The sequence below is a fragment of the Idiotropiscis lumnitzeri genome, chromosome 6, assembly GCF_059441095.1.
Source record: "Idiotropiscis lumnitzeri isolate Australia: NSW breed Sydney's pygmy pipehorse chromosome 6, RoL_Ilum_1.0, whole genome shotgun sequence".
In the NCBI taxonomy this organism is placed as follows: domain Eukaryota; kingdom Metazoa; phylum Chordata; class Actinopteri; order Syngnathiformes; family Syngnathidae; genus Idiotropiscis; species Idiotropiscis lumnitzeri.
The window spans coordinates 305,819-330,631 of NC_142396.1; the positions used below are offsets into that span (position 1 = coordinate 305,819).

The following is a 24,813-nucleotide window of genomic DNA, read 5'->3' on the forward strand; positions in this document are numbered from 1 at the left end:
ATCCCTCTCAATACAAGTCTACACCTCTCGTGCCACCAACAGAACAGAACTTTTAGTTTTTCCAGTAGTCATTCATACTGTACAATATGTAAATGTAACAGAGACAAAGGCCTTCTGGCATGATTCTATTGGCTATGTGATGTTGCAGTTAACTTTAGCTTGCTCTCATTGGTCTTTCTCCTCCCGCCGAATCCCGTGGTGGCTCCTCCTGGTTGTGATCTTTCGATGGCTGCTCCTTCATCTCGTCTCGCTCCCTCCTTGATGCTATCACCCTTTGTCCTGAAACATTCCACTCGTGCACGCTCTTACAACCCCCATTCTGTTGCGCTCCACCAGTCACACCCCCACATACAGTTTCACACCCCCACATACAGGATGTCGCGACATACCATGAACTACGCCACGCTCCAACTCCTACATTCCTTTACCTTCCACAGCTGCTTACGAAGCAAACAAATGAATTGGATGTTTGTTAAACAAAACATTTCCTTCATACATGTAAATATGAAGCCTCTCATCAACATGAAAAAATAAAATCCTAGTATGAACATGACAAACAAAAATTCCCAGAGACTATTTTCGATAATGGAACGTTTTGCTCTTCTTGATTAAGATCGTCACAACGTAATTATTTTTGAGAGTTTTATTTTCTTGCTTTCCTTGTTCTTGTTGTTCAACTGTCCATTTTTTCATAGTCAATATACGTCTTAATTGTTTGTATATGGATATTTTGAAACTTCCACTTTGTGCTCATTGCCCATGACGTCACGCCGTAGATGCGCGCGCAACTCGGAAGTGCTCCGTGCGTTCCAAGATGGCTGCCGAGTTGCGAGTGACGACGTGCGCTAGGAAGGTAAAAGTTGCTAAAGTTTTCTATTCCGTGCAAGAAAGTCATGTTTTATTGTCTAGTAGAACGAATTTAGGCAGCACATCCGTTCTATTTTGAATATTCGAAGAAACAAAAGGCTCTGAAAACCATGGAGTTTTGCAGTAAGTTAGTTCATATAACCTTTTTTTTTTCTTTGTTTGATTTTTTGCGGGGTGTATTTCTTGACATTTGTCTTGACTGATTGTTCTGTTTTGTTTTGGGTTGTTTACGACAATTACCACTTGACTTTTTGTATGCGCATTTTGCAAAAAAAAAAAAAAAAAAAACGAAACCAAAAAGTGACGTCAACGCCAATAATATGTCGTCACGCGTCGCTCACTCGCGTTCGTCGATGACGACTTTGGAGACTTGAGAGGCGTCAATTTGACCTCTTCTGGCAATGAAGCAGCTTCCGCTGTTAGGGGCTAAAAAGAAAAGTGCTGAAAGTCGTGCGAATGAATTTATTGTGTGTGCGCGCGTTTATTTTGCGAGCGAATGAAATGCACCAACCTTGCTGAACATGCGCAGTAATTCACATAAACCGAAATAAGACTTTTGTTCACATTTAGTTCTTTTTATGTTCGTGACCAAACCACTAACTCAATCATCAATTCATGCCAAGTGGATGTCCACTTAAAAGTGTGTAGTGTATTTTTTTTATCCGATTTATCAATTAATTGAAAAAACAATCAACAGAATATTCTTATTAAAATATTTGTAAGTTCCTACGCGTCTCTCAACAGTTCCTCTTCATTTATTTCCACTTGTTACCGAGTTGATATGAACGCCTGTTAATGGATCAAATAATTTGACAAACGAAATAATCCAATTGAATCCAAATTGAATGGATTGGTGAGGTTCCTAGCGATAGACGACCATCCATGTCCTCCCTCCTGTAAGTTGCGGTGGGGAATGTTTCTCCTTCTTTTTGTCTTGTGTGGAAAAATGGCTGATTTAAAAATGGCTAATAATGACAAGCTCATGACTCAGTTGTACAATTTTTCTTTTAGGGCCTAAACCACCTGAGTCGTAATTTCGACATACAGGCGCAAGTGAACGCATCGCAGCAAAAATTGCTTGGCAGGTTGAAGGGATTTTTTGCGTCATCACGCTGTGCAGACAAGAAGGAAATGGTTACGCGTGTCTCCGTTTGTTCCCAGAAATGGAAAATTGACAGCAATGAGGCCCGAGCCGGCGGCGGCGGGCAACAATCTGGTAGAATGCGCACAGCCACGACGACTCACACTTTCAACAATCACACCTTCAAGCTAACAAGTGGGGTTGCACGTGTGACTGTCTTACATGCATGCATGCATGCGCGCGAGTGTGCGTGTGTGTGTGTGTGAATGCATGTACACTAATCTGTGTGCCCGCGTCTTTGTGTGTTACATGTACATGAGTTAGTCATTAATTATCAATGCGTGTGTGTGTGCGTTTTTGGATGCAAGTGTGTGCTTGCACGCATATCTCTCATCGTGTTTGTGTTTGTGTACGCATGTGCAGCCGGTTCTTTTCCGGGGTGACGTCCACGGCGGGATGTGTCCGGGGAGGAAGGTGGTCATCGTTGCCATCGTGGACTCGCACCCTGACAAGTAAAAAAACTGCTGCCTTGAGCTTTCTTTTCGCTCTTCATTTCAAACTCTGCCCAAGGCCCAATCCTTTCACTCGATCCCCGTTTCAAATCCCAATTTGAATAGCAACATCGAGCATGGCTCGACACTCGTTTTGGGCCCAAAATTGCGATCTCAGGCAACGCGATTTTGAAATCGTCAAAGCTGCGGTTTGTGCCCCGCGTTCATGCGGCAGGTCACGCCGTACTGATTAAAAAAGAAAAAGAAAAAAGAAAACGTTGCCTTGTCGCTCGCTGTCGTCGCCGCTCGAATGCTCGGCGCAGCGCAGCGGTACCGACTTGATTTGCACTTTACGCGAGTCGGCGAGGAGCCGCGTGATGCCGATCTTCTCCTCCGAGATGACAAATAAACGAGCTCACCGACAAGTAGCCTTTTAAAGGAGGAGGCGCTAAGCGTGCTCATCGCTCACGCGCGTCACGCCGTCGGTCGGGAAGGACCCAAAGCGAAAGAAGTTTCTTCTCCACACCGGTCTTCAGGTATCGATTGTAAACGCGTTTCCATTTGTGTTCTCATTTCCATGACACCGTATGGGAAGCGCTCGCTTACAGATGGATCGAGTTGCCGCCGATCGGATCGTACGCTCCACCTTGAACAAAAGTCCGACTCGAACGGCGTTAAGGCGGAGAGCCAACGGCGACCGACGCAAACGTTACGATATCGCAATCCATACGTACGGAGACCCCAAAAAAAAGACGACGACGGCTACGACGCTCGGAAACGGATGACGTCATCGTGACCGAGAGGTTCGATATTAAACGGATACGAAATATCCGTCATCTGCGCCCACTTTCGAGATCGCGCTCAAAAAGTAGATTTGAATCACGGGACAACGATTTTATTGACATCATCGGACATCTGCGCACAAAGAACATGACTGGCAAACATTTTGGGGGGTTTCATATACACAAATGCAAAATGATACTTGACAGAACGTAATTTTTGAAAACTTGAGAAAAAAAACTGTCCCCCTGAAAAAGAAAAACTCTTAAGTGTCCTTGCATGATTTCAGTCATAGCTTTTATCATTTTTCATTGTGTCGTGGCATTTTCTGGCATGTTTGTAAATGTCACGACACTTTGTGAAGAAATTGTAAATTTTGCACCAAAACTTAAATTGAACCCAAAAAAAGTGAAATATCCCAAAAATCGAAATAGCAGCCCAAAAAATCGAGATGAGTTTTTTTTTTTTTTTCTTAAAATCGTTCAGCCTTACTTGACAACGTACTTTGAAAGCCCCAAAGTGCAATTTGACCACGTCGCCTCGTGCTGCTGCTCATGTGGCGTTGTTGCCTTTGCGTTAGGTTCTACGTGGCGCTGACGTGCGGGCGGGGCGTACGGGGCGAGCCGCCGCCCGACGTGGCACTCGAGATGTGCGTGCGCTTCGGGGGCCGGCGCCAAGTGCTGCGTCGGGCCTGCGTGGCCGGCACGTGGGGCCGCGCCGACGTCGCCGTACCCTTCTTTCCGTTCATCGAGGGGCAGCCCTTCAAGGTAGGCAAGATGGTGCCGAAGGAAACGGTAAGAAAGTAGTAACTGGTGTCAAGGACGTATATTGTTTCCAGACAGTCTGCACGCTTTAAACGAGGGTTATGGTATTCAAATTTTTGAAGCAATAAAGGCGCTTGATAGGAGACTTAAGGTGAAAACGTTTGGGCTCCCCTGATCATTTTCCAGATTTTCATTCATAAATCATTGCTTGCCTGCATTGACAACACACACACATGTGCGCGTGTGTGTGCAGATGGAAATCGAGTGCAAGTCTGGTGGCTTTCGTGTTTATGTGGACGCGCAGAAGCTTTTTGACTTCTCACACCTGGTGGCGCCGCTTCACCTGGTGGACACCCTGTGGATTAAAGGCAGCATCGCAGTCACCAAGCTAGGCTAAAAGGAGGGGGGGGGGGTTCTTGTCGCCACGGCAACCACTCTACACATGCCTTTAGGCCACTTGTCTGCTTGCCACAAACTTCCTCTCTGGGTCACACGCTCACACCTTGGCTGCCTGTGCTAGGTGGCTACATGTTAGCATCGTTCCAAGTTAGTTCTTGGTTAGGTTGACAACCGCCCCCCCGCCTTGCCCCTGCAATAAAATCAAAGCAAATTCCCTGAAGCCATTCCAGTCTTCCCCTCAAAAGCAGTAACAAATGTCATGTTTTTTTTTTTTTAAGGGGTCAACTTGAGCTCCTTTAAATTGTTTTGCCAAATGTTCCCACCAAATGCCACCTCCAAAATGAAATGTCACTCTTCAAGCACCACCATCACAACTGTCACGTTTTTGGAGTCCAACTTCCATATTTGGCAGAATGAAATTCTAATAAAAAACAAACAAACACAATAAAATAAAAGAACTCGTTTTTGGGTCACTTAATGCTAATAACAACAAGGATATTATTGTATACTACTTGGGTCTTTTAGTTGTTGTTTTGTTTTCTTTAAAATAGCAAAATTCTGCTGAATTTATTTCTGTTTTGATGATTTTCGGAGGGTGGGCTTTTCAACGTAATTGCTTTGCTTATGTTGTCGCGCGTGTGTGCACGACAAGGCCAATGTTTGAGCATTTCATGAGAAAGAATATCACCCGATGAAATGAAATGTTTTTCTTCCGTGGATTGCCGTTTTTAATGTTCAACAGCGCCACCTGCTGGCGTCGCTCCTTTACTCGAGACCAATCGCTGACGAAAGACGATATGCTGTCGTCACGTGACGCGCGCATACCCCTACGTCGAACGCGGACGTCACGGTGATGCAAAATGAACATTTTACAATTCAGTTGAAATTGCTTCAAGTCAATTCGGCCCAGACAATTTGGATATATTATTATTCATTATTCAAAGATTTGATGAGGCTATATTTATTGGAGATCATTGCCATAAGCAGTTGAGAGGATTGCAGGTGCGCTGGGATGAGGCCATTCAAAGATTTGAAGACAAACACAAGTATCTTAAAGCGAAAAAGACAACCAGCAGCATTTTTCAGCAACTTGGAGGCGCTCGATTCACAGACGCATGTCCATGTCTCAAATGTCCCCATTGTGGGACTAATAAAGGACATCTTTATCTTTATGTTGGCTCTCAATTGCTTTTTCACATTTTGAGTCGCGCTCTCTCTCTTTCACTTGCTCGCTCTTGCACAATAGCATTAAAAGATGTTGAAGGATTGTATTACGATTACTGGCATTATTTTAAACATTTACGTGGCAGAATGTCAATTATTTAATTTAGCAGGCTCATATTTGCTGAATATGTTAAAAAAAAAAAAGCATTTATCTCATGAAACTGGAAGGACCGTGCATAGGAATGTCGTGGTGTTTACTGAGTTATTGTGTTATTCTCAGATGCTAAATTTATATTACTTTGTTTAAATTTGTGTTGAAATTTTCAGTCGTAAGACCGCAAACTTGCACGTATACTATTTTCATGATCTCCACTCACATTTACAGCAAACGGATTCCGTCTGCACATTACAAACTGATGACAAACCAGACAGCACTTCATGGACACAAATAGGACAAAGCACATTTTCCACTTAGGCCGCAGGAGATGCAAACATACCAAATTGGGCAGTGGAGGGGTCACAGGAACGCCATTGCAAAAACACATTTCCGCAAGATAGAACAATTTGATTTCGGAGCACACGCACACCGACAAGATTACAGGGGGATGCCCGCCGGAGAAGGCCGCCCTTGGCGTGCCAGTCTTGGGGACCAGACGGGACTCAAACCTTCCAGACGATGACGAACCTGGAGAGGACCTTCCTCCTCTTGGACGTGGAAGGGGGCGGAGACGACCGATTCAACCTAGAAAACTTGGCTCGAGAAATCCTCTATAATGTGAGGCTGGGCTGAGATAGGGCGCGACCTTTCGATTGTACTCGCCTGAGTACAGTTTCTCGTGAGATTAAGAAAAAACCTGTCTTTACTATTTCCTGAACTCCAGAAATCGAAGAAACTAAATATCGCAACTCTAATGAGTTGTTGAGTCTTTATTAGGACCCTTTTCTTCTTGAAAACAAAAAAACGAACACGCATTGGAGTAAGTTTGGCTTTTTAGGTTTCTTTACTAACTACTTCTCATTTCCTCTGTGACTCAACTCCAACAATGTCATTCTGCTTGGAGTGCAAATATTTTCATTCTATACACGCCGGACTTGACCTGGTCAGGAACAATTAAAGGAACGGGCAAAGACCTTGCTTCGTCCTTTAAAAAAAAAATTCTCGACTTCTGTTCGCAAAAATGAACGTCCGTCCGGCATCGTTTCAATGTCATTGTAACAAAAGCCACGCAAGTCCAAGTTTTTCGATGAGACTTTATTTATTTTTTTGTTTTCCGATGAGACTTTTTTTGTTTTTGGTTTTCGATCAGGCTCGCTTTCTCGCGTTTCAGGCGAGAACAACCGCCTGGGAGCGGTGCCTGCCGGGAAAGTGCGAGGCGGGAGGACGGCCCCGCCCACAATCGTCGTCATAGCGCCCGCCCACATTCGTCATAGGCGACTTCGTCGGCCCTCGTCTCCCGGCTCCTCGAGCTCTACTTCGGACTCCAACGAGTTGAAGCGCCTCCGGCTCCGCGGACGAGTCCTCCCGCCCGCCGCCGCCGCCGCGTCATGGAAGCTCTCGTCGAGCGCGTCAAGGTGCGTCAAAACTGTTTGTTTGTTTGTTGTTCTTATTGACAGAAGGAGAAGAAGCAGCGGCAACAGCTACTTGCTGTCAGCGCTAGCTCAACTTGCTTAGCTAGCCGCGCCCGATGCTAACCAAGCCGCTCGCTGTCATTTGACGACGATGACGACGAGCCTCTCGTGTCGCGTTTTCCTCCTTTTGGGCTCACTTGCAGCCACGATTGCTCGGAGAAGAAACGCGGATATGACAAACTCGTCTGCGTTGTCAACTGCTAGCTCCGCGCCAATGCTCGCTCGCCGCCGCCGAACCTCCCGGCCCATTCCGACGGACTTGTTGTCAAGTGAGTTCCCGTGCAAACGTCGACACTCACGCTAGCTTGCTAGCCGGTTAGCTTCCCCTCTTCGGTTCCAACGCAAGCAAACTTAGGTGCGCGAGCTGCCACAAATCGTAGCTCGTAGGCTGCTGTTGTGTCGAGTGGCCAGGCTTGGCCTGTCAAATTGGCGTCTGCGGAGGTCCAGAAGAAGCAAACGTCGAAGCTGGATGCATTTGCACGACGGCAGCATTCTCAGACAGAGTCCGTCAAGAGGAATGTGCTCACCTGAGCGTCATTTTGCTCCGGCAAATATGAAGAAAGTGAGAAAATTGCGCCTCGGCAAGAATGAGGGCTGTGCAAGGAAAGTGAATTTGTTCATGCACATTTCACGTACAAGACCATTCAAAGTGTTTTGCATCAAACATTCGAAGCGTTGCTAAAATCCATTTCTAATCAGTTGGATTTTGTTCAAATGATTAGACCCGAGCACCTTCATATAAATGAAAAAGGTTCCGAATGGATTGAGGCGAACGCTGCAGTAAACAAACAATCTCGTGTTTAGCCCTGTTTTGGGAGTTTGTTGGCCAAACTACTAAATGCTCCGTCCTTCTTTTTGTTTGACTTCTCCCACACCATCTGAGGGTTCTGGTTGCTTCCTCAAGCACAAGCACATTTTTGCTCCTAGACCTTTTCGACATTTATAGCGCACCAGCGGCAAGCTTTTAAAATCCGGCCTATTTGAGTTCAAGTGTCATGTTTTCAAAAAAAGAAAAAAAAATTTTGGTGAATTATAATCTTCCTGTGCTCAACTCGACTTGCTCATGAGAGAATGTTCAAAGTCTTTATTAAAACTACGACAACAATTGTGGCGTACGGTCGAGCTCGAGCGCTTCGTCGGACAGCTGATAGAGAAAATGGACATAAATCGCCAGTTTGATTTATTATTTTTTTTCCTCTATTACGTCGTCAAACATTACGTAATACGTCATGACTTGAAAACTAACAATCTCGTCAAAACGACAGCATGCGTTAGTTAGTTCAAGAAATCCCTCGGGGCAAAGTCGTGAAAAGCAGTCAGATGTTCATACCAATGTTATTGTAAACATTAAGTTTTTTTTGTTTTTTTTTAATCGGCCAATTAATCGTTATGGGAATTTTATTCTGCCACTATTGGAATCATCAGCCTTAAAATAAAATGCCCATTGGCTTTGTCGCCCTAATCCGAATAACGCGGGCTCAGTGAAACCTGAAAAACGGAGGTTCCGCCGCTCGGCGAAACGCGCAACCGAGAGTGTGACCGCTTTGGGCAGGTTTTGCAAACCAAGTGAAACTGGGATCACATTGTTTTTCCATGATTGTGCAGCCCTTTTGCACACACAATACCGTTTTCTTTTTAGCGGTTAAATTAGAACACCAATTAAAACACACATACAATAGACACCAGAAGAACAGCAACAGTCTCATGTTGAGTCAAAAGCTAAAGAAGAAAAAAAAGTCTTCCAACGAGTTTTGCAAAATGGACAGCGCTGCCGTAAATGACAATTACTGATTATTTTTATTGTTTTTTTTCCCCCCTCAGGCTAATTGATGGAGAAAAAGGGAAAAAAATGTCCGCAAAGTAACAAATCAACGCAACCTTGACCATTTCGTTTGGAACCCGAAGTCTTAAAATTCACCTCGTGACTGTAAAAAAAGGAAACTCTCAAATCTGCTGAAAGTGCTTCTAAAAAGCAGTTTTCCTGCCGCGACGTTTGCAACTTACCCACAAAACGGCGCAAATTCAACGTTGTTGGTGAGGAGCAAAGCAATAGTCGGGCTTTTTTTTTTGTGAATTTTAGAGTTGCGGTTTGAAGTCTCCAATTCCCCAAAGGCGGCGACCACTCGTCACGTCGGTTAAAAACACAAATGGGCTTCAAAATGCCGGCGAGCCGACCGACGGTCAAAGGGATCACGAGTGGATCCCGAGTTTATTTGCTCGACTGACTGTTGCCACGGCGACGCTGACACCTTTCTCGTGTGCGCGGCAGGTGTAGCAGGACGGACGAGTCGCCATGGAGCCTGACGTCATCCGGCTGTACTCGTCCTCCCCGCCGCCCATGGAGGACGCCGAGGAAGAGGACGAGGACGAGTTTGGCGACTTTGGCGCTTTTTCAAACCTGTCGGCCAGCGTCAGCTTGGGCGAGCCGGATGCGCCCGGGCACGCCTCCTTTGTCCCGGACGCCACCTCGCCGCCGGAGCTCCTCAACGGTCTGTCGGCCGCGCCGGGGACGCGCCGCGAGGCCAAGGCCGACGGCGCGGCTCCCGGAAGCCGCGATTGGTCGGATGTGAAGAGACCCGACTCTCGTGTCGCCGGCGGTGACATCATCGCAAACGGATTTGCGGCCTCAGACGTCAAGCCGAGCCCGCATCCTTTTGTGATCTGTCACGCCAGTGACAATGCCGCAGGAGATCTGGACGCTTCCGAGGCGGCGTTTGCTGATTTTGCCGCTTTCTCGGACACGGGACGCCAGCTCGCTGACGGAACTGGACCTGGCTCTGCAGCCACACCCGGTCCCGTACCACGTGACATGCAGCCAGACACCAAACGAAGTCACTCCGTCTTTGCGCCCGGCACAAAGCCACCTCTCCACGCCACCGCCGGCCAGGCTGAAGGCGGCGTCCAATGCGACGGCGTGGCTGGCATCTGTCCCCAAGGGGGCGACAGCCTCTGCGTTGACGTTGACGGTGTCCATGGCGATGGCCTCTTTGTCAACGGCGCGAGCGTCGACGGCACCTGTCCCAACGGCCTCCGCGTTGGCGGTTGCGATTGCGATGATGACGGCGACGGGCGGACCTCGGAGACGGAAACGGAGACCTCGGTAGGCCGCCCGCTGTCCACAGACGCCCCGGAGGAGTACGACGACGTGAGCGCGACTGGCTCCGCGCCCTCGCCGCCCCCCTTCCGGGAAGAGAACGCCACCCCCGCCGACCGCAGCCAGCTGCACGACGAGGAATTTGGGGACTTTGGAGACGCCGCGGGTCCGTTGGGCGGGCAGGCCTTCGTGGACTTGAAGCGCCACGAAGCGTGTCCGCCGCAAAGCCGTGACGACTTTGGCGACTTCGACGCGCCCCGGCCTGATGCTGACGCTGAGGAAGAGGGAGGAGCCTCTTTTGGCCAATTTGCGCCCGCCGATGCCAGGTGGAGCGCCTTCGGAGAGGACACGGCGTGCGAGTTGAGCGCGGACGAGTCGTGGGCGGCGTTCAGCTCGGACGAAGCCGGCGTGGAGGCCCGGTGCCGAGCGGAAACTTCCACCGTGGAACAGGACGGCCGCAGACATACGGTGAGTGGGATTGTTTCAAAGCAAGCTCAACCAAAGCCTTTGGCTTCAACTTTTTCCACAACATACGAGCGTCTTCCGAATTACGCGTTGTTGTTAGCAACCGATACCGACGTTATTTCAACGTCTTCCTTTACTTCCAAAGTGGGACGACACCGGCAAAAAAAAAATTCAATATAGCTGAGATTAAGTCCTCCTTACCAGTAGTTGGCGCTGCACTTGATCAGTTTGACACATGGGCGAATAATTATATGCTTCAGAAAGAAAGGGAGCTCTTCACGGCTGTCTTTTTAAAAATTTTTTTTTTATTGAATTCTTTGTTTTCATGAAAGGCTCAGCAATCGGGCTGGGCGATATGGTGGAAAACTATCGGTAGGCATGTATGCCTTATCGGTCGATATCGATTTATGTATGTCCAGCCATCTTCTGTACCGCTTTTCCTCATTAGGGTCGCGGGGGGGTGCTGAAGCCTATCCCAGCTATCTTTGGGCAGTAGGCGGGGGACACCCTGAACTGGTTGCCAGCCAATTGCAGGGCACACAGAGACGAACAACCATCTGTGCGATTGTTGCAGAGAGCTGGGACTGTGTGTGAATTTAGGGGGATTCCCCGGAGCGCCTCATCCAAACAGTTACTCGAATCAGAGAGCGTGACCGGACACAGGGAGGGAGAACAACGTAGCTTTAATTGCACTCCAATCAATTCAACAGAGCTCAATCACTCACTTTCATTCTGGCGCATACACGACGCCGAAAAGTGTAGCAATCGCGCACCCACGGCTATCGGACTCCATACGTCTCTCCTAGGAGCTTAGCTGTCCAACAATATGCCCGACATAAATTAACGTAAATACAAGGACCCATTAGCTGCCCGGAAACATGCCTGTTGTTAAATACGCAAATTAAACAGCAAGCCAATACTTGTATAAACAGAGCGGTAATGAGGAATTTACAACAACCATTGAAAATAAAACGGGGGGGGAAAAGGGCTGAATTCCAATTTGTTTTATTTTGAAATGTACAATGCACGCCGGGCTCCATTGAGACGGAAAAATTCTGGTGCTCCGGGCCGTTTTGTCCCGTGCTTGTTATCGGCCTAACTATTAAGCAAGCGTTTCCTCAAGTCGGCCGGTAAGTCCACCTTAGTCACCCGTTTTTTTTATTTGTTTGTTTTGAGTCACGCCAGCTCAGCGGCGCATACGTAAACCTCGGGTTGCATTTCCTCAATGGGAGGGAGTTTGTGACGAGTAGGGCAGTGATAGGTCGAATCTGGGGGGGGGTGTCGATAATTTATCGATACCATTTTCTATCGATATCACTTACCCAACTATCGCGATGCGTATTGATACCGAATTATCGTCACAACCTTACTCGGCAATCAATTCGATTCTGACCGAAATGCAATTTTCAAACGTGACAGACAATGTTGCTCATTGTAAAAGCACAAAGTTGATCAGTCTGCGTTCATGGACGGCATATTTAGATTAAGAATAATTAATTGGCCATCAAAATAGTTATTGATGAATTTGGTCATGGATTTATAGTCGCACCTCTTTTCCGTCTTTTAAAATGAGGCCCGCGCCCGGCGCGCGGTTCTTCGTCGTGTCTGCAGGCGGCGCTGTGGAGTCGAGTGGAGAAGTTGTTGGAGGTGAGCTTCCCCCGAGCCGCCGGCCCCTCCCGATCCCCTGCCGCCGAGGAGCAGGTGGCATCGCTCAAGACGCTGGTGGAGGCGGGCGAGGACGTCGGCAGGTGCGTGCGGTTGATCCCGAGAAGACGCGACTCTCCCGTCAGACGCCGCAGTCACGTGACGTCTTTCTCGTTTGTCTAGCGCGCTCCGTGGCGGCGTGTGGTCGCATCTGCGAGACATCCACGCGGCGGTGGGCCTCAGGCATCAGTGGGGGGGCTCCTACTGCAACAAAACGCTCCTCGGCTGCCTCGGCATCGACACGCGCAACATTGTGAGACTCCGAAGCTGCTGTGCTCCACATTCACTTTTTTTTTTATCAATATTTTACCTTCAATTTATTCTTTCTCTCTTCTACTTTGAACGGTGAGGCAGAAGTGCACAAATTGGACATTGGAAAAGAAACGGTCAAATCTTTTCAAATCGGCAAATGTAGTTTGAACTTGGAAATATATATATAGAAGTATTATTTAAAAAACAATGGAAATTGTATTTTTAAGAGGGTGGAAAAAGATTCAACTCTTGGCACATTTTCAGGCTGTCATCACAAAAAAATTGTGAATTATTTGTGGGTACAAATCTTAATGTGTGTGTGTGGGGCAGGGGGGGGTTAAATTTAAAAAAAAAGTCTGAGGGGAAAAAGAACTCAAATCAGAAACCTTTTCTTTGGTTTTTATGACTAAAATTGGGAAAATAGTTTTGAAATTTTTTTTGTTGGAACTTGAAAAAATGTGAAATTTTAAATCAGAATTGAGGAATAAAAACAATTCAATGTAAATCTGAAATTTTAATTTTGAGAAAAACTGATTTGCTTTCTGAATATTTTTTATTATTTTGTTTATATATATATTTTTTTAATTTTATGAGCGTTTGTGTTTGAACTCTTAACTTGATCTCGATTTGTGTTTGCAACTTGATGCTTTCAGCTGTTCACAGGACAGAAGAAGCAGCCGCTAATTGTGCCCGTGTACGCCGCCAGTCTGGTGAGTCACCTCCTGCCATATTTGCAAAAACAAATTAAAAAAAAAAAAAGGATTTGTTAAATTATAAAAGAAAAAGCAAAGTTTCTTTGCCATTGTGCTTGCCTCACGTTGTGTCCGCAGGGCATGTTGGAGCCCACCAAAGAGCCCCCAAAGCCCGTCTCTGCGGCGGAGATGATCGCTTCCATCGCACAAGCACCAGCGGCGGCTCCGGACGCCAACTGTCGCCCCTCAGACGTGGCGCAGGTGGGAGGCGGTCTCGGCCTTGGGCTGGTGGCGGGGCCGCGCTGATGTTTGCTTGTGCTTGCTCCGTGCAGGAGGTGCTCCCACCCGTCCAGTTCGACTGGAGCAGCAGTGGCCTTACCAACCCTTTGGACGGTAGGGGGCCCAAGCCCGCCAAAAGCACTTTTTGGTTTTGCCGTCTTTGGTCAAAGCGCTCAAAAAAAGCAAACCAAAAGGCGCTCGGGATGAGGTGCGGGGCTGGGCGATATCGCTGCAAAATGCATCACCGGAGTCATTTGTTTTTCACCGCATTGAAGATGAAATGGCGCCAAACCATTCAAAAAACGTTCAGAGTGCCCGCTAGGAAAAGGAGCAATGTTCACGATTGTCGCAGTTGAAGCAAAAAGGGAATTTTTGGAGGCATGGATGATGCATTTTGGGCATTTGCGTGGTGGACGTCTGAGAAACTTGCAACGGTTTTTGGGTGTTTCCATGCCGCCGAAACCAAAAGGACAATAGTGCCTCCAAATTTTCATGTGACCGCACAACTGTCAGAAAGCGGAGTTATCGCCCAGCCCTAATCAGGCCTTTCTCTTCTCTGTCCAACCCCCCCCCTTCTTCTTCTTTTCTGCTGTCGTCTTGACTTTCCTGTGCCGCTTCCTTGTCTTGTTGCGGTCACGCCCGCTCGCTCTCAGCCAGCGGCGGCTCCTTCCTGCTAAACCTGGACTTCTTCGGTCCCGCGGACGACCCGGGCTCGTCCGGCTCGCCCGCCATCCCAGGTCAGCCGCTGTTTCGCTTTGGCTTTCTCCCGCTCGCTGCGCCAAAGCTTTCCCGCCTCCCCGCGCTTGAGCCGCCGGATCGCGACACAACACGACGCCACCTCGCTTCAACCGGCCACTTTTTTACCGTCCGTCCCGCAGGCGTGGACCCTGAGCTGGTGGAGCTGACCACGGCCAAGATGGACTCGGGCGGCGCCGGCGGCCGTGTGGCGGACGCCTTCGCCCGCCTCATGTCCACCATGGACAAGACCAGCACTTCCACCAGGTCGGCAGCTCAGAACCGTTTTCTGCCGTTGCAGTCATTTTGGAAATTGTAAAAAAAAAAAAAAAATGTTGTGGAAAGTCGCATTTTCCCAATAGGCGCCGGCTGGCTTTTCAAGCTGCTTTGTGTTGGCTAACTCTGCAATCTTTATCGTCGCTGCGCTAGCAAATGTTTATCGTCCGATAGATTTGCTTTTCCTTTTAAGGACTGAGGCGCATATCCTATTGAGAGAGGAAATTTCCCGAGACGCATTCCTTGATGGGACGGTTTTCTGTCTCTCTCTTTTCATCCATCTGCATCTTCCGCGACCAATAAATAACACGCAGTCGCTCGGTTTGGAGTCGCACGTTGCCGATCATTCAGATGGAGACTTTCTACTCGTCGCAGCCAATATGGATTTTCGTGAAGTAGATGTCGATTCCGTCACGCGGCAGACTAAAACTATGAGAACCCATTCATTGGCACATTTAATTTCAGAGTAAAAAAAATAGAATGAATAAAAAAAAACCTACGAATCATTTTGTGGTCCCTTAAGGCTTTCAACAAATTTATGAATTAGGGGCAGAGCATTTGACTGCTTCATATTTTGTTCTTAAGCATTGATTTTTACAATGGGGGGGGGGGGAGTGTTTTTGTTTTTTCTTCCGGCTGGGACATTTGAATGTCAGTATTGTCTTAAGTGTTAACATGTTTAAAGAAAAGGTTTTTTTTTTTTTTGGGATGATCTGATTAATTGGCCCGATATTGATTTTCTTTTTATCGTGATGGGCGCTCTCGCGTCACAACTTATCATGCGAGCGAAGCTCACGTGTCAACGCTGACTTCCTCCTCCCCTCTCCCAGGAGGACGCGAAAGGACGAGAAGCTGAGCTCCGAGGCGGCCGAGGTGATCTGCAGCCTTCCCGACTTGTCCTTCATGACGGCCAAGGTTCTGATGTTCCCCACCACGCTCACGCCGCTCACCACGCAGGCCACGCCCGACTGAAGAGCGCCAGCGTGCATGCACACGCGCAGGTCCTCGTTGGCGTCGGCCCTTTTGTCTTCACTCCGTCTTTCTTTTTGATCAAGAGCATTTATCATGGCTGAGGCGGGGAGGCCCGGAGCCATCGCGGTTTCCTCGCCATCCTAGCTTGCACACTGATGTGTATATAATCGGGAAAGGAGTGCTTATCGATATCCAATCAATCAAATCAATCCACGGATCTATTTATGGACGGGGATGCTCTGCCTCCTGTGACATCACGCGGCCAGTTGGCATGTGAGCGTTCGTCTTGGGTCCAAACGCACACGTGAGGCAATGAAGGGACCAATAATGAGTGGGATGTGTTGTTTGTGTGCGCGTGTGTGCGTGTGTGGAGGGGTGTGTGTGTGTGTGTGTGGCAAGCACTTTGCACACAGTCAAGATGAAGTGGATGTAAAAAAAAAAAAAAATAGTTCCTATGGAAGAAAAGCAAAATGGAATCACTGGAATTAGCGTCCACCTTGTGTGGGTGCGTGCGTGTGTGTTTGTCCATGTGACTTTTAGTCAACACAAATTAAAGTAATTTAAGAGGAAGAAAAAAATCAAGTTGTCTCGCAAGTTGTTTCCCAATATATGCAGCAAGGCACGACCAATATGGGTGGAGAAAGTCAGTGGAGAGGCGGAGTTATGTAAATTAGTGTTGAAGGTTATTGGAAAGCAAAGTCGAAACCAAAAAAAGTCAGAACCCCTCAGACATTCACGCTCCAGAAGAAAATCAATTACTACTGTTGATGTGACACAAAATGTTGGAGCCGTTTTTTTCCCCCTTGACTAATCAATCAATGTTTAGTTTAGAAAACGTCCATCTGTACTTTGTCCCCAAATGAATGAAAAGTGACAAGTGAACTGTTAGTAATGAGCTAACTTTTTGGAGCCAACAAACTTTGACCGCCATTTTTTTTTTTCAGTTGTAAAGGTCTTTCTCTCAACCAGCACTGCGGATGTAGTTAGACATTTGTTAAAACACGAATCTACTTGACCATAGACTTATTTTACGACTTTTTTTTTGGGGGGGGGGCTTGTTCTTTGAAATTCAAGTTCCTTAGTGGGTGTTGGCGAGTCACCATTTCAGAGCGAAGATCTCTCTCACAATGAGCACATAGAGAATCACAATCCGATATCGGTACAAAATAATTCGACAACATATTGGCGCCAATTTTCACGAAGCCATGTTGGATTGCTGATAACTAAAGAACGGACAACCTTGTGATCCTCGAACCGTCCCTGGCCTGGGTGATATTGTTCCCGAATTGAAATGTTTCCGTCTGATTTGAGTTTGCGCACGGGCGGGCAGCTTGGCAGCAACTTCGAGTTTTGCTGAAAAGCACCGAACTGACGACGTCATCACGGCAACCCTTGGAACGTATTTTTTCTTAACCGTGATATTGATTTTAATTTTCTTTTGGTGTGTCAGCAATTCTTCTGTAGTGGGTGCATTCAGATGAAATGAATACTCAACCAATGTAGTTGGACGGTGGTGGCGTATGTCGGATTAAAGCAACGAGTGTGACATCGCATGCGAGACAAACAATCTTTGGAGGGGGAGCAGCTGCGGTCGGCCGGGCCAATAGGACTTGTCGGGGTTTTTTTTTTCATTCAGATTATTAATTTTATTTAAGGAGTACAGGAGAAGCAAATACTGTGCGTCAATACACGATCTGTCTTTCTGGGCCAGGCAGGAAGAAAGGCGCGCGTGGTTGTGACGTCGCCGTCTTTGGGCGCGCGGGTCTGCGAGGCGCGCGGCCACGAGACTACCACGATGGCGGGCGGCAGCTTTCTGACGACATAACGAGACGTAGACAATTTGCGTGCGTTAACGTCGACAGCGCGCGAGCGCCCTCGCCGCCGCTGCTGCTTGTTCCACCGCGACGTCGACGTCGTCGCTCCTAGCAGAGCAGCGTATCATGACCGCGGCCGCCCGGCGCCAGTCGTGCTTCCTGTGCGACCTGCCCCGCATGCCGTGGGCCGTCATTTGGGACTTCAGCGAGGCCGTGTGCCGAGGCTGCGTCAACTACGAGGGGGCCGACCGCGTCGAGGCGGTCATCGACGCAGCCCGCCAGCTCAAGCGGACCCACGGCCTCCACGAAGGCCGAGCGGGGAAGCCACCGCCGCCGCTTCCGTTCACCGCCAAGGAGCTCCAGCATCCGGCCGGGGGGGAGCGTGCCTCCTCCCGCTACCCGTCTCGCCTGTGCCCGGTGGATGATGAGACGGCGGCGCCTCGACTCGTCAACGGCTTCCCCAAAGCCGACGAGCCGCCGGAGCTGAACCGCATGAGCCCCCCCAATCCGCGGCGGGGCAGCGGCGGCTTGATGGCGTTGGTCCACGTCGGCCACCCGCGCCTGCTGGACAACATGGCGGCGGACAAGGGCAGGAGCGTGCGCGAGCTCATGGACGTGCACGCGCTCGACGCCAGGGTGGAAAAGGAGCACGTGGCCGCGGCCTCCAAGACAGGTACGGTGACGTCACGATAACCGGAAGACACCTGTGTTGACGCAACCCTTTTTTTTTTCTTTTACTACAATCGAGCGTCGTATCGTCTAACCCTTTCGATAATCGGCTGAACAATTGTGCTCTAACTTTTTTTTAATGGCTCAAATTGCGTTTGTATGAGTGCCTGCATTTAAAAAAAAAAAAAAAAAAAAATACGTGAATGGCTTCTGGGTTCAAAAACGGCATCGGTTTACATTTTCTTTGGGGGGGGGGGTCGACTGGACTTGCTGACACGCGGCTGGCTATTTTATACAGTTGCTTGAATGAAAGAAATGTGCTTTGACAGGTTACGCAATGTACTTTGATTGTTCCCAAAAGTGGCAATTATGCTTTGATGTCACTTGTTTTTGCATCTGTCTACGGCAAAGATTGGTGTACATTTATATAGAACAGTAATTGGAAAAAAGCCTCGCAAATCCAGATTTACGTCTCAGGGCATTTATGGCTGGGCGGCATGTGCAAACATTAATTTTTTCCCAATCGTTGCAACTTATTTTTCATATTCTTCTCATAGGCAAAATTGATTACAGTTGAGAATGAGTTCGAAGGACTATTGCCTGAAATTGATATTGTGGCACAAATTGAATCCCGTAATCTTAACGCGTTACTTTGCCAAATGCAGCAGTCTGATGGAAAGATTTCATGTATTTGGCAAAATGTGCAACTGGAGAAAAGTCTCCCTTCAGGGATGACGGTAGCAGGCAGTCGCCACCGGGCTGCAGACACGCGCGAGTTGTTGGCGGGCACCACGCCAATTGTCGCCGCGCTCTGCTCCATCATGCAAAGTTTGCACAAGCAACCAAACGGTCATCAAATGAAGGAGGTCGAGCTCAGCCAGCAGGTGGCAAAAGTGACTTTGTCTACCCTCTCGCCTGTGAGAGTGATGTCACGTTTTCGCCACGTCGACGTCTCGCGTGCGCATAGCAAGGAAGCATTTTCAAGCTCAAGATGAAAATATTCACGTTGGTCGTACACTGTGCAGCACAGTGACGGTTCTGATGTTTGTCATCTCGTGTTGGCATCTTCCAGAAAAGGGGAAGCTCCCGCGCAGCATGAAGAGGAAGGCGTCGCCCGAGCCAGACGGCAAAAGCTCGGCCCCCAAGTCCAACTGCGCTGAGGGTCCGCCGTGGTTGCGGTCCCCCAACGAGGCGGTCAAGACGGGCGTCGCGCCGCCCGGATTCTCGTCCGCTCTCTCTTCCTCTGAGTCCGCCGCGCCGACGCACGCTCAGTCACCCATCGCCGCGCTCATCTTGGCCACGGACAACGCGGGCGTGCCCAAAAGCGGCACCCCGCCTGGGCCCGGTGGGGACGCGGCGGTGGGCAGTGTCCCGCTCTGCTGCACGCTGTGCCGCGAGCGGCTGGAGGACACGCACTTCGTCCAATGCCCGTCGGTGGCGTCGCACAAGTTTTGCTTCCCGTGCTCTCGCGCCAGCATCAAGACGCAAGGCGCCAACGGCGAGGTGTACTGCCCCAGCGGGGGCCGCTGCCCCCTGGCCGGGTCCGACCTGCCCTGGGCCTTCATGCAGGGCGAGATTGCCACCATCCTGGCCGGAGATGTCAAGGTGAAGAAGGAGCGAGACGCTTAGGAAACGCTCCTCTTGTTACCATGACAACCATGACAATGTCTGTCTTTTTTTCTTTTCTTTTTTTTTTTCTTCTTCTTTGCTTTTGTTTTTTCCGCATTCTGTTTGTACATTTTCCAATATGTCCAATGGCAGCACGCACTTGACAAATAAACAAACCTTCCACTCAGATTGTGTGCGCTTGGGTTTGTGGTCATGTTTGTATTGTGTGTGTGCGTGCTGTGCTGTGCGTGTGATGCAATCCCCTGGGGCCTCCACAATGTTTTGGGGTTGCATGTTATGTAAACACGGAGGTTATCTCACTTGCTGTGCTGAAGCCCATGAGATAAGGAAAACTAAAATTAGCATACTAGCACTTCCTGTTTGTGAGCGTTGTGGCTACGGCCCCTGAGCCACTTTCAGCATTATGGCAGAACACCTTCAAGGCGTGCGTGTGTGTGTGTGTGTGTATATATATTAGGGCTGTCAAAATTAAATCATTAACTCAGGTGATATAATCCCAAAAAAAAATAACTCAGTTAACTCTGATTTACTTCAAAAAATTATTTGCATACTTTGCAAATATTGTGCCATATTCACTGTCTTTAGCACATCTCAAAACGAAACACTGTTTAAGTTACCACTGGGCCTTGCAAACCAACCTGCTGGAGTTTGGCGCTTGTGGGCAGTTTAGAGAAATGTTTAAAAAATAAATGTCTGCAAAGATGTCTCCATTTAGATCGTATTCAAGAATCCAAGAAAGCTATTAGAACAGTCTTTGAATTAAATATACTTCATATTTGGTGATTTTTGCATCAATTCCAAGATATTCAAGTAAGTTAGTATATATATATATATATATAATATAATTGTATCACATTATAAATACTTTGTTTTAACTAAATCATATGAGTACATTTGTTTTATTTCCCTGTGTTCTTATGAAGTGTTTTTGTTCAAACATTGGATCATGTTACAATGTCTTACAATGAAGAGCGTTTTTCAGACAAAATTCTCTATAAAAAAAAACGTTAATATATTGTAACGTAGAGGAATGAGGCTAAGCAGACGATCTAGCGGCAAACTCTTTTATTAGCAAAAACGTTTTCCCTCGGCCGTAACCACGCCGACAACCAACAACACGACCTCGAGTCAGTTAAAAATTGGTCTTTCCTCCCGCCTTCCGCCTGATGCCTTCACAGCCTCCCGAGAGAATAGGAAACCACAGGACCTGTGAAACCTATTCACAAAGTCGCTACAATATTCTTTTGGTAATTATGGTGGTACTTGGACAACAAAGTACATTTTTAAATGATAGATCGTGTAAAAAGTTTCAGAAGCACTGGATTAGAGATTATTATTATTATTTTTTTGTTTTTCAAAAGAAGAACCCGACCAAGATTTTTTTCTAAACCTGTTTTGGACGTCCTCGTGTATTTTCTGCCAGGCGATCAGCGGACGACTAAATGTCTGTTACCTTGAAGGGCCCTTCCGGGGTCCTTCTTCCCTTTCTGCATTGCTGCTGTCGGAAGCAGACGGGTAAAGGAGAAATCGCGTCTCCGCGGTCGCTAGACGGAGCAGCCCATTTGGAGTTATCATGGTCGGGAAGACGAGCGCCATCGCGGCGGGAGTGTGCGGGGCACTCTTCGTGGGTTATTGTATTTATTTCGACCAGAAGAGGCGTAACGACCCCAACTTCAAGAACAGGCTGCGGGAACGTGAGTGCGACTGCTGAGGTCGTCATCCTCGTCTTCATCTTCAGCATTGGCTCCATTTTGGATCGCTTTTATCCGACCGGTGGCGAGCTAGGCTAGGCTAGGCTAGGCTAGGCTAGGCTAGGCTTGGCTAGGCTTGGCTACGCTTGGCGAGGCGAGTCAAGCCGCTGTGGTTACGAGATGTGATCGGCCTGCAAGATTGTATCGGTGTCGTGCGTGCCTACCTTCGTTGCTTTGGGAATCAGTCTGTGGTTACGTATTAATAACTGTGTTTGTTTCTTTTTAATGTTAATAAAGTTAAAAAAAACCAGACTGTGTTTAATGGTCGGAGTTAAAACATGTTTATGAAGAAATATTTTACATTATATTCATACAATCTTGCAGCCCGACATTGTCGCAACTTCGACAGGAGAAACGTAATTGTTGCGCTGCTGTTGTTTCACAAGAAGGGCAGCGGCGGCTTTTTGCAATATTGTCCAACTGCAGCCACAAATTCTGAGAACGAGAACGCCCCCTCACACCAAGGGCCAAGTCCAGTGTCACCTGTTCTCCGGGGAGTTCGATTAATGCCATAATTAGTAAACGTCATGTCAAATACCTCAAACACAGTCAATAGAAGCATTCTAACAAGTTGTTCTTATTGTCGTTGCACACTTGAGTACAATGACAATAAAGGGATTTCTAATCTAATTCTAATCTTTCTTTATAAATAGTTGTATTGTATTTTTTTCACCCCTCCTCTGAGTTATGATTGGACTGTAAACAGCCAATCAAAATCCAATCTCGTGTCCGACTCCTGATTGTGAATTAGCGTTTTGTACGCGTAGAGGAGAGGAACCATTTTGTGCGTGCACTTGGAGGGTCTTGTACACGCGAAACACATTTTTTGTACAAACAAAACATGTTTTTGGACGCGGTATTTGACGTTATGCTTATGTAGTTGTGGCATAATTCTGACGCCATAAAATAGGTCGATCGTATCACCAAAGCCCACTCCGCGACACAGTCGTATTGGGAACACCCCGGTGCGAACTGGATCCTCATTGGTCGACTAAACGCTGACAGGAACGCCCCAGCAGTCACCGAAGGACTCCATCACATCTGGTAGCAACATTGGTAACTGTTTTTTTCGAGGAGTGTCCCGATACAACTTTCTTCACTTCCAACATGGTTCCGATATTGCGCCCTGGAGTAACGCCGATGCCGCAGGAACGAAAATATCATTATGATTATTTCGCGGCTCATCCTGTACCGGGTTGCCGGGGGGGTGCTGGAGCCGATCCCAGCCTGACTGTGATTCTGAAAACGAACGTCGCCGTTTCTCGCTAGTTGTTGTTGCAAAGGCGGCTTGGGCCGCGAGCTTAGTTGCGGCGTCCGGCTTTTGTCGGCGTGACCGGCGCCCCTTGAAGAGTGTGCCAGAGATCCCGCCGGTCGCACCATCTCTTCCGGGATGTTAATAAAAGTGCTCGTTCATTTGCACTGTAATCCAATGTCGGTTAAGTCCACGCAATTTTGGTATCCAGCGGCGAAGGTGTAAATCCAGTAAAAAAGGAAAAAGCACGGCCGTTTGTCCTCTCGCTCTTTTGTCCGAGCCCTCCGGCCGCCAACGACCTGAGCCTGCGCTTCAGATCTCAGTCAAGTGAAGGACAGCAGTGCATGTGCGCGTTCATTTTATTTAGATTTTTTTTTCCCCGTAAGCTTAACTGCCGACATCTTTTATATCTTCTTCACACGAGTGGTTGTTTAGCACGTTCGCTCTCGACGCTGCTTGTTGCTTTTTTCATGTTCCGCTTCCCACGTGTGTGTGTGTGTGTGTGTGTAATGCAAGCGCAAGCAAGAAATGAATCTTCATCCCCATATTCACGATACATAAGTGTCTTGATCATCTCGGGTCGGAAAATCAATATTGAGGCCATCTTATTGATGTGCTTCATTTCCAGTTGTTGTTTCAGCGTGCTCTTCATTGTCGGAGAACCGTCTTTAAAAACAGATGTGTTCGTTTTTGAGTCCAACCGGGAGTATTTTAGGCCCAATATGCAACGGTGCTGGCGCAAATTGTGTGTTGTTGGACGTGTCCAAAGTTTGAGAGGCATAAAGATGCTCACGTTGTTGTCGTGGTTTCAGGGAGGAGGAAGCAGAAGGTGGCCAAAGAGCAAGCTGGCATGGCCAAGGTGACTTGTCGTTTTCTTCTCGAAACCAATGTGAAACTTGGATAACGCGTGTCGCGCTTTGTTCCAAACACCACCGGCAGCTTCCGGACCTGAAAGACTCTGAGGCGGTCCAGAAGTTTTTCCTGGAGGAGATCCAGCTCGGGGAGGAGCTTCTTGCGCAAGGTAACGGCGGCAACATGCCCAGCAAAAGTTTGTCAGTCCGCCGCTCGCTCGATTCCACGCCATCGCTTCCGCTCGTCCGATTTGCAGGAGACTACGAGAAGGGCGTGGACCACCTGACCAACGCCATCGCCGTCTGCGGGCAGCCTCAACAGCTCCTGCAGGTCCTCCAGCAAACGCTGCCGCCGCCCGTCTTCCAGATGCTCCTCACCAAGCTGCCCACCATCAGCCAGGTGGGCGACGCCAAATTAAGGGCTTGCTCGCTTTCTTTCCTTCACTGGCTGATGAGAATTGTGAAATATTCGACATATCGACCGATGAATCGGTCGATCCTGAAAATAATTTTTGAAAACCCCCCTGATGGGCTAACAAAACTAGCATCAGTGTTCCACTTCTCCCCTTTTTTTTTTTTCCAGATTTTTGAATGCAAGCGGTGCGGCAACACATTTCAGCTGACAATATAACAATACCCACACGAATATTTTCTTAATCTTCAGCAAGAAAATCAAAAAGAAAGTCAGACGAGTTGAATGAGTCACGAACGAGAGCCACATTGAACCGAATCGACGCGTGAAACCAACTTTGGCTCGTTGCATTCACATGAAGTATCTTTATTACTCTGTTTTGGTGATGACTTTTGCTGACTGTGTGTGTGTGTGTGTGTGTGTGTGTGTGTTAGCGTATCGTGAGCGCACAGAGTCTGAGCGAGGACGACATTGAGTGAAGTGGGCCATCCTCGTCTTCCATCATGACGACACGGACCGATCGGACGCTCCATCTTGAAGCTCGTGCGACCGTTTCTCATGTCTTGTCTTTCTTTTTTTTTTTTTGTGAGTGCGTGTGTGTGTAGACTTTTGACGTCCTGTTTTTGTCATCCCGCGTTCCAAACATAAAAGTGGGAACAAACTTTCTTTTGTGACTTGATCATTGACTCACTAGTATCTCGCCACCTTCCGAAAATGTTGGCCCAAGGTCTTTGGTTCTTAATTATTTGTTTAGACATGAAACTGAACCAAATATTGATTGCATTATGTTT

At 47.9% G+C, this 24,813-nt stretch overlaps 4 protein-coding genes across 11 annotated transcripts; all 4 read left to right on the forward strand.

Moving 5' to 3' along the window:
- The first annotated feature begins 434 nt into the window (after window positions 1–434).
- On the forward strand, window positions 435–5,552 carry LOC148334345 (galectin-related protein-like). Of its 6 annotated transcripts, none has more exons than XM_088298359.1 (6): window positions 435–990; window positions 1,879–1,952; window positions 2,029–2,083; window positions 2,372–2,460; window positions 3,800–3,986; window positions 4,237–5,552. In XM_088298359.1, the coding sequence occupies exons 3-6, from the start codon at window positions 2,048–2,050 to the stop codon at window positions 4,378–4,380; spliced, it is 456 nt and encodes a 151-aa protein (XP_088154485.1). In that variant the 5' UTR covers window positions 435–990; window positions 1,879–1,952; window positions 2,029–2,047; the 3' UTR covers window positions 4,381–5,552. The 6 variants fall into 6 exon arrangements, with proteins under 6 accessions (XP_088154485.1, XP_088154483.1, XP_088154487.1 ...); XM_088298357.1 differs by having other exon boundaries at window positions 435–853; XM_088298360.1 differs by having other exon boundaries at window positions 807–853; window positions 913–990; window positions 1,879–2,083.
- A 1,365-nt stretch (window positions 5,553–6,917) lies between these two features.
- LOC148334346 (aftiphilin-like) lies at window positions 6,918–16,026 on the forward strand. Of its 3 annotated transcripts, none has more exons than XM_088299409.1 (10): window positions 6,918–7,118; window positions 9,445–10,737; window positions 12,346–12,482; window positions 12,562–12,691; window positions 13,344–13,400; window positions 13,521–13,643; window positions 13,715–13,775; window positions 14,315–14,398; window positions 14,540–14,663; window positions 15,503–16,026. In XM_088299409.1, the coding sequence occupies exons 2-10, from the start codon at window positions 9,469–9,471 to the stop codon at window positions 15,642–15,644; spliced, it is 2,127 nt and encodes a 708-aa protein (XP_088155535.1). In that variant the 5' UTR covers window positions 6,918–7,118; window positions 9,445–9,468; the 3' UTR covers window positions 15,645–16,026. The 3 variants fall into 3 exon arrangements, with proteins under 3 accessions (XP_088155535.1, XP_088155537.1, XP_088155536.1); XM_088299410.1 differs by lacking the exon at window positions 6,918–7,118 and adding an exon at window positions 7,257–7,444; XM_088299411.1 differs by lacking the exon at window positions 14,315–14,398 and having other exon boundaries at window positions 6,919–7,118.
- Window positions 16,027–16,996: 970 nt separating this feature from the next.
- On the forward strand, window positions 16,997–19,922 carry LOC148334347 (interferon regulatory factor 2-binding protein 2-B-like). Its single transcript, XM_088299659.1, has 2 exons — window positions 16,997–18,131; window positions 19,200–19,922. Exons 1-2 carry the CDS (start codon window positions 17,585–17,587, stop codon window positions 19,754–19,756), a joined length of 1,104 nt encoding a protein of 367 aa, XP_088155785.1. The 5' UTR covers window positions 16,997–17,584; the 3' UTR covers window positions 19,757–19,922.
- Window positions 19,923–21,227: 1,305 nt separating this feature from the next.
- On the forward strand, window positions 21,228–24,688 carry LOC148334348 (mitochondrial import receptor subunit TOM20 homolog). Its single transcript, XM_088299554.1, has 5 exons — window positions 21,228–21,450; window positions 23,572–23,618; window positions 23,699–23,780; window positions 23,868–24,010; window positions 24,457–24,688. Exons 1-5 carry the CDS (start codon window positions 21,330–21,332, stop codon window positions 24,499–24,501), a joined length of 438 nt encoding a protein of 145 aa, XP_088155680.1. The 5' UTR covers window positions 21,228–21,329; the 3' UTR covers window positions 24,502–24,688.
- The last annotated feature ends 125 nt before the right edge of the window (window positions 24,689–24,813 follow it).